This window comes from Natator depressus, chromosome 2 (assembly GCF_965152275.1).
Source record: "Natator depressus isolate rNatDep1 chromosome 2, rNatDep2.hap1, whole genome shotgun sequence".
Lineage (NCBI taxonomy): Eukaryota > Metazoa > Chordata > Testudines > Cheloniidae > Natator > Natator depressus.
The window spans coordinates 209,451,794-209,468,662 of record NC_134235.1 but is presented as its reverse complement, the minus strand read 5'-3'; the positions used below and the strand labels follow the sequence as shown (position 1 = coordinate 209,468,662).

The window sequence follows — 16,869 nt, the reverse complement described above, 5'->3', positions numbered from 1 at the left end:
TAATCCGACCTACTGTATAATCCAGGCGATAGAACGTCCCTAAATTATTTCCTGTTTGAGCTAACAGCATATCTTTTAGAAAAAATATCCATCTTGATTTTAAAAAATTCCAGCAACAGAGAATCCATTATTACCCTTGATAAATTGTTACAATGATTAATTATCCTCTCTGTTAAAAATTTGCACCTTATTTCTAGGCTGAATTTGTCTAGATTCAATTTCTAACCTATGGATCTTGCCATACCTTTGTTTGCTAGATTGAAGAGCCCCTATGATATCTATTCTCCAAATTTCTGTTCCCTACTTAGATTTACCAAGTCTCCGCTTAGCCTCATCTTTGTTAAGATAAACAGATTTGAGTCTTTCACTCTAAGGCATGTTTTCCAATCCTTTCAATCATTCTCCAGGCTCTTCTCTGAGCCCTCTCCAAGTTATCAACATCCTTCTTGAATTGTCTCTAGAGTGACTTTTTTTGTTTATGACTGTCTTAAATTTTATTCTTTGAACTGTAGCATGTGATTTTTGTGAAGTTTCTAAGTGTGCTGTTTACAATGGGAAGCAGTCAAATTTCTAGATCCCGTTCTTTCCCTCCCCTGCCCACAATTTACACATTTAACGAATCAGGCTTCAACAGCCCACTATAAACTGGTGCAGTTAAGAAGAAAAATATCTGCACGGGAAAACCAGAAATTTAGTCACATGATAATTGGTCCTATCACTGCATGTCTGACTCTAAAAATATATCCGGACCATAATTAAATTCTGTCTTTTCTTTTCTTTTTTTTTTTAAATTAAATTTTCAAGGATCAATATAGTAATTCATATAAGAGAATATATATACAGCAAAGCATTGGGAAACGATCAAAGGAACACCAAAATTAAAACATGCAATACCTCAAGCTTGAGAAAATAATTCAGGATCTATTACATAATGGAAACAATAGGCCCTAATTTAAAAAAAAAGAAATGGAGGGAAAAACAACAAACATACTTAACCTCCCCTATCCTTTCCCTGAGGCTGAGAAATGTAAACAGCACAATTCAGCCGTATCCATGTAATCTGCTGAGATGCTCACTTGGTTTATTCCAATTTTGGCGGACAGTTCAAAGCTATTCTCTTTATAGTGACTTATTTTCCATGCCATTGCTGTAGGAAATCTGTGGTCTTCCATTTTGTTACTTTCTGGGCACAATCAGTGTCACTAAGTGTTTGTCTAAACATGAAAGTTGCATTGGTTTCACTAAATTGGTTTCAAAACTCAGTGCATAATCTCCAATTCAAACTGTTTTGTATTAGTTTATGTTTAAACCCAGTTAAGAACATACACAGTTGTACCTGCTAAACCAGCACGAACTTTGTATATAGACAAAGCCTAACAGAAGCTTTTCTTTTAAACAGCCTTACAGTATTTGTAGCTCAAGGTATCCCCTAAAAATACAGTTGGTGGAAGGGTACTTTTTATAGCAGTATATTATGAATATGTGTATTGTTCATGTTATAATAGTCTTGCCTTGTGACCCAAACGGCTGGCCAATATCCCGGCCCTGCCAGGTTGTTCCTCTGAGGGTGAGAAATTGATTACAGGAGTCAGGTATTTATTTGGTGCAATTCTGTTTATTTACCTGAACACTGCAGGAACAAAAAGCAGGAGGTAGTTTCCTTGTTCACAATTTCCAAGGCTGCCTTTCCAACCAGTCCTGTATCCCAATGAGCTCTGTCTTTGCCCCTTCTCAGGATCATTCATACTCACCACTGCTTCTCTGGCTTTGCACCTATTTCTGCATCTGACTCACACAGAAACACACACAGGCAACCAACCAATGCCCCAGTTTCTACATTTGCAATTAGGCCTCAGGGAAATCCCTCAGCACCCATGGATTAGTTTTTGCTTAGGCCTGGTCATGCTGGCCAGTAGCTTGGGCAGTGGCATGTATTGTTTCAGCTCTCACTATGCAAAATGGCATTAAATTGCTCCTTCATTTAGCCTGAGTGAAGTGTGCTGAATATACCCCTTGACTTCCCCCAAGTCTGTGATTGATGGAAGACATTAGCACCTTCCAACATAACAATAGTTGTGATTTAAATTCATTTCCCCACCCCTGGTTTCCACTTTTGCTTAACCATTATGTTATGTGTGACTAAGGCTTTATCTACACTGGACTTTTGTCGGCAAAACTTTTGTCATTCAGGGGTGTGAAAAAAACACTCCCAAATGACAAAAGTTTTGCTGATGAAAAGCACCAGTGTGAACAGTACTTCGTCAGAGAGCTACCGCCGCTCGTTCAGGGTGGAAGTTTTTTCTCGGCGGGAGAGCTCTCTCCCGCCGACAAACAGCGCCTACACTGCACGTCTTTTAGCAGCACAGCTCTGTCGTTAAAAGTGCGTAGCGTAGACATAGCCTAACTTTACTCATAAGAATGGCTCTATTGAACTCTGTGGGCTAATTCACGTGTTCAAGTGTTTGCAAGATTAGGGCCTTCAATAGGTATAAATCTTGGATGCAAAGTGATGTTTCTGAGCTTTTTTTTTTTTTTTGGGGGGGGGGGGGTTAATGTAACATCTCTGAGATATTTTGATAAATGTTGCCTTGAGAAGTCTGGTTTTAATTCTAGCAGATCCTGGTTCCAGCCTCATCAAGGTTGTCTAAGTGCAGTTGTTGGGTCTTTAATTCTTCTTTTGCTAGTCTTTCAAGATTCCACAGTAACATTTAACAGGAGTTTGGCTCAGCCAAAAAGGAAACCTATAATAATGCAGCATACCAGTGCTTTGTGTACATCTCATTATCGCAAGATGCGAAGAAAGTCAGAGGCTAAGCATGATATTGAAAACACCAGGGCAGTCTTTTATCAAAGTAAAACTGCTCTTCAGTGTGGAAGATTGGTAATTCAAAATCATCCAGATGCATCAGGACTAGGCAAAAACTGAACAGTAGTGTTTGTACAATAGTTCACCATCACTGCTTCCTTACCATACCACTATACCAGGCTATTGTAAGTATTGTGTTGAGTGTTCCATATGAGATTGCGTAGAAAATGAATCAAATTATTGAAGGAAGACAAAACAACCCGAAATCTCACTACCAAACATCAGGGTAAACATTTGGTGAATGGGTCCAAAACTCCACCTACCTTAATTATTTTAAAATGTATACCACCACCATTAACTATAAGCTCCGAGACTTTGTGCTTATCCTCTTAAACCCTTGATATAACACTCATCTGCAGGGGAGGGGCAAGTGCTGTAACATCTGGGTAGTGAGGCCTCATCTCCTGTCGAAAGGGACTGATGCTAAGCGAGGGAGTTGGAGGAACCAGACTAGGTGTTGTAAAGTCAGAGGCAGCAAGGGTGGTTGTCCTGGGTTTTGGGGCTCCTGTAGATCAGCTGAGTGGGGAAGCAGCGAGCTTCATCTTCTCCCTGAAGCTAGTATGGGGTGTGTGTTGATTCTGGCCCACCAAAAATCTTACTCATCCTCAAAAATGCTTTAAAGTGTGGGTGGTTGCAGGGTGAGGCTGAATTTGCAGAGGTTATTCACACAATGCAGCCATCTTTTCGTCCCTTTTCAACAAACAGTTTTCCCAGGCCATTAAAGTTCAGAAGGAAATTCACCTCCCCCAACCCTATCTTTTGCCCTGTCTGAAAAATGTGAGAACATCAGGAATTTTCTTAAGGTTACAGTATACACTTAACAGAACTGCAATCAAGGATATAAGAGCCAGGGAGGATATTTGTTTTGGGAAATGTACATGTGATTCAACTCACATACTTTAACCTTATTAAAGTTTTTGAATTTGTCACTACAGTGTATACTGTCATCTGAATCCCGAGAAAGCTGTATGCTGACCTACATTTAAATTCCTTTCAGTTTCTGGTATGCTGTATTTTCCCAACAGAATATGGTAATTTTAGACAATTCCAAGGTTATACCATGTTTGACACCTCACTTCGCTTTGGTACCACCTGCCCAGAATATAATTAGCTGTCCACTTTTAAAGGAAGGACCTTCATACACCACAGATGGCATTTTTCATACCAGACAGGCAATGATGTGTGTTGGAAGCCAGCCAAACTGTCTGCAAAAACTGTGAGAAATTCAAGACAGACATCTGAGTGGAAGGCAAAAAAATTTTCCTAACCATATATGAACATCTGTTAAAACTGCCCCTATATAATGTGCTTTACTATTTCTTATCTAATGATATGATAGATTATTTCTGAAGGAAACTCCAAGCACCATAGCACATTTCTTTTATTTTGATTTTGAAATCAATATTTCAATAATAAAGGATGACTTACCAGCTATAGGAACCCAATATTATAAGACTCTCATCATAACCAAGAGCAATAAAATAGCTCCTGAGCAAGATTTTCAAACATGACCAGTGATATTGGGTGCCCAATTTAAGGTACCATAAGGGGGCCCTGATTTTTTGGATGACTGGTGCTCAGAACAGTCTGAAAACCAGGACCCTCAATTAAGGCACCCAAAGGCAGGAGGCACTTTTGAAACTCTTTCCCTGTGTTCTTAATTCTGCACTGTTCACTGAGTAGAAACTGGTGTGTGTATTTTGGGCAGATCCAAAGCCCAATGAAGTCAATGTGAATCTTTCCATTGACTTCAATGGGCTTTGGATCAGGCCCACTGTTTTCTTAGAAGAAATAGTTCTTACTTGCTTATTGCAAACGCATTACTTATAAAAGGAGTCTTTAATACTGTTGTCAATATTCAACCATAGGAAATCAAACATTTTAAGCAAATATACTATATGGAGGAGCAAATCTAAATTGCACTTGGCATGCTTTATGAATTAAAAGATTGTGCAAACATTTTCTCTCCACAATGTTTATGTGCAAGCATGTATAAGAATCACAGAAATACACATACAAAATTATTCTTTATGGGTCCTAGTTATATTTGGCATTTTTTCCCTTGATGGATTAGATATTTCTATGGCAGTGATATGCAATTTTTTGTAAGGGTACTATTCAAGATAAACTTTTACCTTGGCAAGTATACATGTAGGTGTTTTTTCAGCTGCACATGTGACTTGCTTGGCAAATAATTTGGTAAATGTTCAAAACAGGCACACTTTAAAAAAACTGCTATCCATAAGCAAACAAAAATAGCATATACTCTCGTAAATTGTGTCTGTATGTTCAACTATATTTTTGGCAACACCAAAAAAATATCAGTATTGGACATGGGTAGGTATAAAAATATCCAGAGAAATTAAATGTCTACAGATATTAAAAATTACCTACGGTTAATGGATATTTGCCCTGCATATTACTCAAAACATTTTTGGAGCTGATAGCTGCCATGTGAATGAGTTTCTACAGTGCACACAAAAAAAGACACAGAAACCAGTCAGGCAGTCACGAGGCAGGCAAAACTCCCATAGAAATCAATCATAGACCTGCTAGAGGACTGGAGAATTGAGTTCATAGCATTTGAAATCAATTAGACTACTCTCTGACAATATATCACACTACAATGTAAAAATAGACTTAAATATCTTCTATTGGATCTGCAAATTTTGCTCTTGAAAAAACTGTTGTAAGAATACTTAGGGCCAAATTCTAGCCCAGGTGTAAATGTATGGCGTTGTGCCTGGTTATATCATGGCTAAGAATGCCCTTCTATTTTGTTAGCCATAATAGTGTATACTTTTATATTTTAAAAAATGCAAACTTATACAATACAATATATATGAAAATAATTATGTTGCATGCTATGCTACCATAATTGAACAAGATAAGCAGGACTGGTGCAATATAATATCAAAATCATCTCGCTATTTAGCCTTCTTTTTCTGAAAAGAAATACCATTTTCTAACGCTTAACAGCAAAGGATATTAAAATACCATTTTATAATTCACTGCTAATATTTATATTAGTGGAACTTCTGAGGTCAATACATTTCTATATTGTTCGTAAAGCAAATACCTTATTTTTAACATAAGATCACGTTGTATTTGTTTAAGAATAAGGAATAATATTGCTGGGTTGCTTAATCTCTAATATGATGACAAGCAATGAGTGATCATAAAACACTTTCTAACATGCCAACAGGCCAGTAATTTTTTCACCAGGTGGGATTTCCTGTAAATTAAGAAGGGCCTCATCACCTTCCTCCATGGGCAAATCTGCTGGAATGAGTTTCTCCATGAGGTTCTCCTTGTGGAGGTTTATCACTCATATTTTCATTGGATATATGGTGCTTGTCCACAAATGCAGTGGATGTCTATGGACTTGTCTACACGGTGACTTTCCAGTTATACAGGTATAGTTAAACCACTATTGTTATGTCTTTATAACTTTCCTGCGTGGACACTCCTATTCTTGGATAAGAGTGGCTTTTTTTTGGCTTAGCTTAAACTGTTTCCAAAGCACTGTAATCTTAACTCGCAAAAGGCCTTCTTATCCCAGAACAAGAATGTCTCCACAGTGAGCTATACTGGTATAACCACCACACTTTAAATTCACTTCCAATCTTAGACTGGTATAGTTTTCCTGGGTACACAAGCCTTAAGAGCCACATGAATATTGAGAGATCAGTGGCAGGGTCGGGCCATCCATGCACAGGCTCCGGGCCCCAGACCACTCCTTCTCTCCCCTCCCCATTTCTCCCTCATAGCTTGGTTCCCATTTGAATCTTGCTGTAAGGGCTCTATAGCCAGTGGCTAACCTGGAGACCTATCTTTACAGGAAGAACCCCACCACTCAAGTAATCTGGTGGAAAGATAACACAGCTCAGCTTTACTATCTTGCACACTGAGTCTGAAGGGCCATAGTGTGTATGTGAGTGGGGGTGATGTGCATACTCCCAATCACTCCACTCATTTCCCTCACTTTTCTCCTGCATGGATCCCAAGTGCTCTCCAAGGGAAGGATGGATGTTGCCCATAAGGGTGTGACCTAAGCAGGCTATCATCAAGGTCCAAGGGTGTTTATGGGGGTAAATGATGTGAATGTGGTGTGGGTATGGGAATGTTTAGAGCCACTATCGATGGTAGCCACTAGGGCGCATATGATAAGGAGGTAAGCACCTATGTAAATTGAAAATAAAGAGTCTTGCATGGTGTGCTGGGTCTCAATAATCTCTGCAAATGGTACATCAAAACCAAGTCAGTGTGGACCAGTTAATAAGGCACTAGACTGAGAGTCAAGAGAGTACTACCTGTTGCCCCGTGACCTTCGGCAAATCAGTTTACCTCTCTGAGCCTCAATTCCCCATCTGTAAAAGGAGGATAATGATACTTACCTTTCTTTTTAAAGGTACTTTGGGATCTGTAGAAGAAAAGCACTGTAGAAAAGCTAATGATTATTATTTCCCTGTACCACATAGCAAGTTCTTTACTTGGGTCATTCAACTGGTCTTTCCATACATAGAGCTATTAAACAAAACATGCTCAATATAATTTGAAATAAGCAACTGTTTCATAAAATTTCCAAAGATGAAAATTATGTTATGGTATTTCAGATATCAGGGCAGGGATGGTGTCTTAATCATAGAATCATAGAATATCAGGGTTGGAAGGGACCTCAGGAGGTCATCTAGTCCAACCCCCTGCTCAAAGCAGGACCAATCCCCAATCAAATCATCCTTATCAAATCAAATCAAATCAAATCTTATGTGTGCTTATTATTAAATTATTAGAGAGTGCTTAATGCATTGTGGGTGCTACTGGAATAGAAATAATTAATAATTTATTCTATGACATTAGGAAAAATTCTCTGTGTTTTTCTATCACATCGGGGCCAGCTTTACAAAACTGCACAGCTCCCAAAAATCTCTCACTGAGAATCAGCAGAGCCGATAGGTGTGTTTGAAAATCTGGATCTAAACTTTTAGACACCTTGGACCCAAAACTTTTAGACTTTTGGACCCTTCTGAGAAAAAACTGAAGAGGGGGTGTGTGTGTATGTGTGTGTGTGTGACACACAGCATAGCCCTGCCAGCACACTTACATTCTCACGTGCAATACCCTTGATTAATTTAATATTGGGTCTCTCAACACAGACAGACAATTGTGTCAAAGTGGGTTGCAGATTTCTGGAATAAATATGACTAGAGTGGATTGATTTACATCAAAATAATTTAAATCACTGATTTTAATCATGATTTAAATCAGCCAGCAGGAAACTTGATTTAAATCTTCAATTTTAATTGTGTTTTGCAATGTGTAATTTTTAGCTATTTTCCTAAAGAAAGGTTGATTCTTATTGATTAGTAACCATTAAAACATGTTGATTTGCAACTAAATATAGCCTTCATTCTAAATTTGGTACTTCTTTTTGCTTACCAGGGGGGTATACTATATTTATTTAAACACATATGTAGCTTAATTTGCATTCATATTCTTAATTTTTACTATATTAGAAACTAGTGAATGATGCATTTCTTATTTACTAGATGATTAATTTTTTACTTGTCATTTGTGTGAAGCTCTATTTGGACAGAAATCCACAGTCAATTAAAATGCATAAAACCAGTGTTTTAATTGTTTAAAATTATTATTAAATATAACTACCTTAAATGGGCTGGATGCATAAGAGAAAAAAGTTTCCAAAGCATGTTTTGCATTTAAAACTAACTGATTTATTAAACAAACGAAATGTTATCTATAGTTTCTGGTCACCATGTCCTTCACAATTTTAGAATTAGTAGATCTGATCCTCTCATACCTAGTCTTAATTCATAGATTCAAAGAGAAATACCAGGCTTTCCTGTTTTTCCAACTCCCAATTGTTTTTTAAACTTTGAATGAACTATCCATTGAACTGTACTAGTTGAATAAACTAAAATGAAGAAAAATTCTCCCTGCAACTGCTGAAGAGGCTACTGTAGCTCTAAAGCTGGTTTAGCAGGTCAATAAACACCGGTTCCAGATGCTTAGCAAGTGACTTCCTCCAGTTCAGTGGTCTGACTTTCTTTAAAACTTGGCAGCAAACATGTATCACTTAATATATTTTGCATTTAATTTAAATGATTTTAATAACTAATAAATGTACACCTTAACATAGCCTATACATTTCAAATTTAATTTAAATTAAAAAAACTGTTTAAATTTTTTTTTTTGCTTACAATAATCAATTTTCATTCATTCTGAATGTGGCACTGATTATTTCTGAGTATTTTTGGCATTTACCAATATTCTGAGAAGAAAGAGAAAACCAGAAATGGCGAGTTAGTAGTGTGGTATAAATTTGATGGGAGAAGATACCATTTTTTTCCTTAATACATTGATGTGGTTTTTTTTAAATACTGTAATAGGAGACTAACATTCCTTGAATATTTTTGTTGTACAGGTGACACTGATAAGCTCTGATTGTGCTGTCCAACAGCCCTGATTAACAGATATAATAGTATATTATAGTATATTATAATAGATATAATAGTAATTTATATCTATCCCCCCACTGTGCAGCCTTCACCAGTAAATGCCCTCAAAGCATGAAAAAACCCAGTGTGCCCAAAACACAAAGTGAATTTAAGTAAATATACCATAAAGCAAATGAATGCTAACCAAGATATCTCCACACACATACAATAGCACATATAAAATTCTCCCTTTCAAGCCATATAGCACATAACTGGTTAAATATCACTCTTAAAAAATTCCCGAATCTTATATCTTAAACACTGCATGTACTCGATTTGTGCCAGCTTAAATACACGTTCACTCAAGAGACATAAGTTGACTAAAGCCAGGAAATTTGAAAGGAGGCTCAAGCTGACATTTTGTCCTTAACTTATACCATGGCATCTCCCACAAACCATAAGAGTGCAATGTCTTCAGATGCAGGAAAGCTAATTAGTTGGTGGGTAGAGCCCAGGGACAGAAAGCCAGTTCTGCTGGGTTCCATTCCAGATTCTGTCATTGAATGGCTGTGTGATCTTGGAAAAGTCACAATCTCTATGTGCTTCATCTTGTCCATCTGTAAAATAAAGACTTACCTCTCACATACATAGTATGGTTAAAATGCTAAATATACTTAATCCTGCCCTATAAACCAGTGGGCAGATAGACTAGCTAGGGAAAGTAAAATAAAACCTCAAATTAAGTTCAAACCAAAGCCCTGGTCTCACGGCTGGCGTAATTAACACAAAAGAGCCCCCTTTCTACTAATTTGAGCATAAGCTTTCGTGAGCTACAGCTCACTTCATCAGATGCTGTAGCTCACGAAAGCTTATGCTCAAATAAATTGGTTAGTCTCTAAGGTGCCACAAGTACTCCTTTTCTTTTTGCAAATACAGACTAACACGGCTGTTACTCTGAAACCTTTCTGCTAATATTTACATACACACTTATCTTTACGTACTGTGTGTAACCCCACTCACTTCAGTGACCACATCTTTGCAAAACCAGGAGATTCAAAGAAAGAGCAAAGCAACCCAGTACACTTGTTCACACCCAGCAGAGGCCTTGCCAACATTCAGCAACCCCTTTCCTGGGAGCTGCCACAAATACAACCCGTGTGTTTTTACAGCCTCACTCCAGGTCACTCATGTGATAGGCAGGGAAGTGGATTCTTCCTGTAACCCCTTCTATGCTGGGGCTCAAGGAGTATCATAAACCTTGAACTGAAAGTACTGCGTAATGGCAGTGTACGTGGTCAATTGTTTTTAAAACATACAATGCGGGTTCTTTTGTCTGCTGCTCCCTATGATCACGGGGGAAGTTCCCTAACCCTTCTCCTTCTGTTGTCATTATTGGATCCCTGGAAACTCTGGTGAATCATTCACAATAATTAATGATAGCTGGGACGGCGCAGTTTTGAAATGGCAGCTATGGCATCACAGTCATCTAAGTTGTATGGAAAAATGTAGCATGGCTAGAAGTGCATTTCGGTGGGTTTTCCAGTTGTTGCCAGCGATGTGCTTAACAGTCATGGTGCTGAACTCTATGAATTGAGAAATAGATTATTACAGAGGTTTTAGCCAGAATGTGCCAGGTCCTTGGGCAGGTATGACTGGAGGAGGAGAGTGCAAGGAGCCTTCCCTATTTTTTTGTACCTTCTGTGCAAGGGCCAGACACAGTATCAAGCTCTACATTTGGTGAGGCCGAAGGACTGCTCCCTCCAATACCCTGATTGGTGCAAATCACTCCTGAGGCCTGCGTTTATCCTGTAGCAATTGGCCTCCAAACTTCTCCGAACGCTGGTCATAGAATTATTTATACAATCCGGACCTTTGTGTTTAAAGCGTTACACATTATTTTAAAATGCATGGCCCTATCCTGCAAACTCTGTGGCACATGCTTTACTGTACACGTGTCCTACTGACTTCATACTTCGATCATACAGAGGGATGGCATATTTCATGTTGGCTTAAAAAAACATATCTGAGTATCATTTTTCTCTCACTAGAAGTAATATGTTGTTACTAGCCATCACCTTTTAGAATTTGGAGTAATGGGATGAAATTAAGGAACAGAAAATGAATCTCCTTAATGTCAAGACAGTCTTCCTGGCAGTGAGATCACTATGAGTCAGATTCTGCCACCCTTAATCACATTATATGCTACCTTCCTCTGCAAGTGTCCCCACCAAAATCAATGGAGCTCGTCACAAAGTAAGGTACTATTCAGTGTGATGGGGTGGTAGAAACTGGTCCTACATCGCTTATTATTATTTTTGCACTGCCTATAGTGTGCTGGGTTTTTTAAAGAGCAAAATACAAGAGACTGTCTCAATCTTGAAAAATGTGCAGTCTAATTTTAGACATATATGAATGACAGCAATGAACAGTTGTGGGGAGAAAAGGCACAAGGGAAGATGAAGGTCAGAATAAGAGTATGCTTTTACTCTGGTTCATTATTTGCATGTAATAATGGTATTGATGTGTATTTTTTTTATTATTTCCTCTTTATCCAACTCCATCTAAATCATTTTGTGTGGCGAGGGCATTTGATAGATATAGGGTAATTTTATGATCCGTTAGGCTCTATAGGGTAATGCTAAAATGTGAAATAGTCTTCCAAAGGAAGTTGTGGATGCTCCATCACTTGGACATTTAAATTAGACTGATCACAAGACTAGTTAGTGTGTAATAGTGAACAAACCTGAGTTAGAAAGGAATTGGACTAGAAAAGTTCTTGATCATGTTTAGGATTCTTTTGATTCACGTGACTGTTAATCAGTAAATGTTCATTGGTACTTAGTTTGAAGACTTCTCTTTGGATGCTCTAGCTTATTTTATTATTTTCATCCCCATTAATCTCCTACCTTTTTGATGAAGAGGTATGTTGGCCAATAACTTTATGTCTTGAAAAGCTTTATTTTATAAAGGCAAGGTAATGCAAGTTTACATAATCTTCCTGGGCAGCTACCATTTTTTCTCTCCATTTCCATAACGTATGACTAGCCTAGGATGGAACTAGGCTGTTCTCAATGGTGGCAGATGACAGAACAAGAAGCAAGGGTCTCAAGTTGCAGTGGGGGAGGTCTAGGTTGGATATTAGGAAACACTATTTCACTCAGAGGGTGGTGAAGCACTGGAATGGGTTACCCTAGGAAAGTGGTGGAATCTCCATCCTTAGAGGTTTTTAAGGCCCGGCTTGACAAAGCCTTGGCTGGGATGATTTAGTTGGTGTTGGTCCTGCTTTGAGCAGGGGATTGGACTAGATGACCTCTTGAGGTCTCTTCCAACCCTAATATTCTATGACAAAATATCCCTTTAATGTTTGCCTCAGGTCTTGGAAAATGGTTTAATGTGCCCTTGTTGTTCTTGGCTGAAACCATCATTAGCTGAGGGTTGCTTTTTCCTGCTAAAGGAAGGAGTTTCCCAAATGGATCAAGGTAGAAGGTTTATCCAAGATCAAGTTTAAGTTTGAAAACATAGATTTATGTTGCCCAAAGCAAAACACGGTTTAGAAGCTAGAGCTGCTTAGCACTTTTAAAGGAACACTTTCAAGTTTCCCATTAAATCACTATAGGCAGACCAGAATTATTTAAAAAGGATCATTTATTAAACATTTTTTCTTTACAAAGTACAATCAATGTTTTGTTAGATTTGATTTTTGGTGTTCGCCTGTATGTACACACAAGTCTGTAACGTGTCTTGAATTTACACTTGGGACATAGTATCAGAGTTATCATCATAATTTTGATTCCTACCAACATAAGCAGCCAACTCAACTTATCTGCTGGTTTTAAAATCAGAAGATGAAGAAACAATACTTCTGCTGAGTGCTTCCCAATATACTCAACAAGGATGTAGAAGTAACGTGTACATTTTTAGGGGTGGGGGTGGTGGAAATAAATTTCTAACACGAGTGGAACATGATGTTATTTCTGGCAGGTCACTGGACTATCCTTATGATCCTAAAAATCATTCTGGCAGTTATAAGATAAGAAGAATTGAGGAGCAAGGTAAGTTTAATAATACCCTATTAGCAGCAGTTGAGAGTAAATGCAACATAAGGTTTGTTTTGTCTGTGGTACAAGGACGTGCCCTATCAGACACTACAGTCTTGTTCTTTACTTGAACACAAGTGTCTACATGTATTGTCTGTTTTTGGGACAACAAAACAAAAATAAAGAGACAAGAAGCCGTTTATCATCATGAGTGATTATTGCCATCAGCTAATATTAATGCATTACTAAAATTAGTGAAGACAGGAAAATGCTGTAAGATAAATATTTACAGAGTTAAAATAAGTTTCTTATCCACTAGACAATGATTTTGTGGCACTGTGGTTTTCTGAATATAACCTCTGTTGAAAGCAATGTAATTTTCAGTGCAAGCTAAAGCAAAAATACCTGCCCGCTGTCCATAAACATGACAAACAAATCTGGAATGTTCAAAGCAAGTTCATCTTCCGCTTCCCACTCTTGAGGCACCTCTAAGACATGGCACTTACTGTAAACCATCTAAAAAAATCAAGAAAAGCAGACACAATAAGCTTGAATTTTTCATAACCATTTTTTAAAAAAAAATCACTGCCAGAGTCACTTGCATAAGTAAACGATGCCCGGAGAAGGCGTGCCATCATAGCATTTCTTTCCTGAGAACGGAGCTGGGATCCTCTCTTTGTGTATCATAAGTGTGCGTGCTCAGAGCTGTGATCACTATCATGGCTGTCATCGTTCGCTAGTGAGTCCCCCGTGTGCTGGAGGCCGGCTGCACCAATTCCAGAAAGCTCTGAGGGAAGCAGTGTGCCCTTTTTCACATTCACCAGTTCCTTTTCCCGGGCTGCTGCCCCTTGCTGGCCCCCTTTTACCCGCTTCCATTTCATTCGTCTGTTCTGGAACCAAACTTTTACCTTAAAAATAAGAACAAAGACATGGTCACTGAGAGCTAATGATGTTATCTGTAATACTAATAAATAATAGCATCATGTGTTATTTGTGTAGCACCCAACAGGATGCTAGTTTCTTTACAGAACAAATACAAAAGCAACTTGCCTTCTCCAATGAGCTGAGAGTCTAATTTTAGACATGAAGTAAAACGTGAGGGTAAGGAACAATAGGGGAAGGAATTGGACAGCGAATTCTCAAACTGTGGGTTGTGACCCCATTTTAATTGGGTCGCTAGGGCTGGTTTAGACTTGCTGTGGCTCGGACTGAAGCCCGAGCCCCGCCGCTGGGAGCCGAAGCCTGAGGGATTCAGCCCTGGGTTGCAGGGCTCAGGTTACAGGCCCCCTGGCTGGGGCTGAAGCCCTTGGGCTTCAGCTTTGACCCCTTCCCCACTCAGGGCAGTGGGGCTCAGGCTTTGGCTCTGGCTCCTCCACCCCAGGCAGTGAGAATCAGGCAGACTCAGGCTTCGGACCCCCCTCTGGGGTCATGTAGTAATTTTTGTTGTCAGAAGGGGGTTGCGGTGCAATGAAGTTTGAGAACCCCTGGAACAGTCATAAGTTAATATGGTTACATGAAATGCTTAGCACTACTACAGTGCCTTCCAGTGGAGGATCTCAAAGCTCCCTACAGACATGTATACATTAACACTCTTGTGAGATAAATATCATCCCCATTTTACACATGAGGAAACTGAGGCCAGGGAAACGACATACACAAATTAATAGAGAGCTCAGAAAATAACCTCTCTCTTCTATGTTATTTACAGTTTTGTGCCTTAACATGGAACCACGCTTTTCCTTCCTATTTTTTTTACGTCTTTTTCTAAGTATTTTTTCAGAATCTGCCAAGTACTTGGGAAAAGGGACAATGAAACAAGAAATTTTCATTCAAAAAGAAGAATATGGAAGAATAAGAAACAACTGTACATTTTTTTTTTTTTACCGGTCACTTCCAATTTCAATGCCCCCTCTCAAGCCTTTCCCCGATATATGCAAGGCCATGTTAGAAATTTTTTAATAGTAAATATTGATAATGACTTCCCTTTTTGGCTCACATACGTATTACTATAATCCCTGCTGTTGGCTTCCTTTTTGGTACAAGAAAATACTTGTCTCCTGCAAATCTGGTGTGCTACTAAGCACTGCAAACTGCAGGCAATCTACTTTTGCAATTGCCCACAGACTGAGAGAGACATGAGAACTCTTATCCATATATCAGATCAGATCCTCCGTTGATTCTAAATCAGCATATGCCATTGACATTGAAAGTAAATTTATTTTATGAAAATGGAAGAAGAGAAAAAAAATAGTTATTTTAAAACCCTTAGAGTTACTGCTGTAATGGAGTGTCCCAAACGTATCTTTGGGTCTCTTTTAACATGAAAGTTCTACAGAAAATTCTACAGCATGAGGTAACTTCTCACTTGGAAAGGAAGTGAGAGCTTGGAATGCTGATGTCTCCTCTGCAGTGATAAGTGGAATGGAATATATTTTAGAGCTTTGAAAGTAATGCCAAGGAGTTGTCACAGCAGGACACATTGTACAACATCAGTAACAGAGCCACAAATGGATGTTTTGAGGAATTTATGTTGTATGTCCAGGAAATCTTACAGGCTTTAGCCTTTAACATTATTTTGAATGATACATTAGAATTGTACAGCAACAGAATTGATGTTTAAAGTCACATTTTTTTCTATTTATTTACTGTACTCACGGTGTTGTGTTAAAACTAATCTGAGCTCTTAAAGCCAATCAGTTGGGAATACAGCAAAATGATTCTAGGCTGGTTAACAGCTCCAAATCCATGCCCATCCTTTCCTTTAGACTACTCATCAAAGGCAAAAGAATCTGGCTAGTAAAGTCAAATGAGTGTAAAGGGAAGGTATTTATGACTGGCTGCTATGATGTTGGGAATTATTATGGAAGTCTCTGATATATGGCCTAAGTATGAAAGCAGTGTCTTCATAAAAACACAATATTTGTACTGTACTTACAGCTCTTTATGGGAAGTTACAGATGTCATTTTTTTTTACAGTGCAGTTCCCCTTGTGAAAGACACTACAGCACTGGTGCCAAACACTGTAATAAACCTGCAGTGTTTGGAGCTATGGAGCTGATCCAAAGCTCACTTAAGTCCATGGGAATCTTCCTACTGAGATATAAAAAAGATGCTCTCAGGATATTTTTGCAGCTCTGAGAGATCAATAAATATCCTATAGTGTCAAAAGTGTATCACAGAATTCACCTTGTTTTGCAGAAACCACTCTTTGCATAATATCTTATCTATCCGCTTTGGGCAAAATCATTTACTATCCTGCACAGTTCAGGTTGTATGTGTGTAAAAAATTGTTGCAAGTAGACCATTGCATTGCCCTTTTCAAAATCCTAGTACTATTTGGGAGGCCCAAAGCTCTAGGGGCAAAATAATCAGTGAAGCTGATGGTTCGACTAGACCCCCCCAGCTACTCTTGCAAGCATGCAGAGATCAGGAGCAGTCATTAAGTGAGTGGAGGGGGAAAATGTGCGTGAGCAGATTGTTCCTTTTCAATCGTCAGGAGCGTGTGGAG

General features: G+C 38.6%; 1 protein-coding gene across 1 annotated transcript in view; it reads right to left on the bottom strand.

The window, feature by feature from the left end:
* Positions 1 to 13,029: 13,029 nt before the first annotated feature.
* The window catches only part of MEOX2 (mesenchyme homeobox 2), a 70,869-nt gene continuing 67,029 nt past the window's right edge, over positions 13,030 to 16,869 (bottom strand). Inside the window, exon 4 of the mRNA XM_074943353.1 lies at positions 13,030 to 14,269. Coding sequence (XP_074799454.1) covers positions 14,045 to 14,269 — 225 coding nt within the window. The 3' untranslated portion in view covers positions 13,030 to 14,044. The remainder of the gene's footprint in view (positions 14,270 to 16,869) is intronic.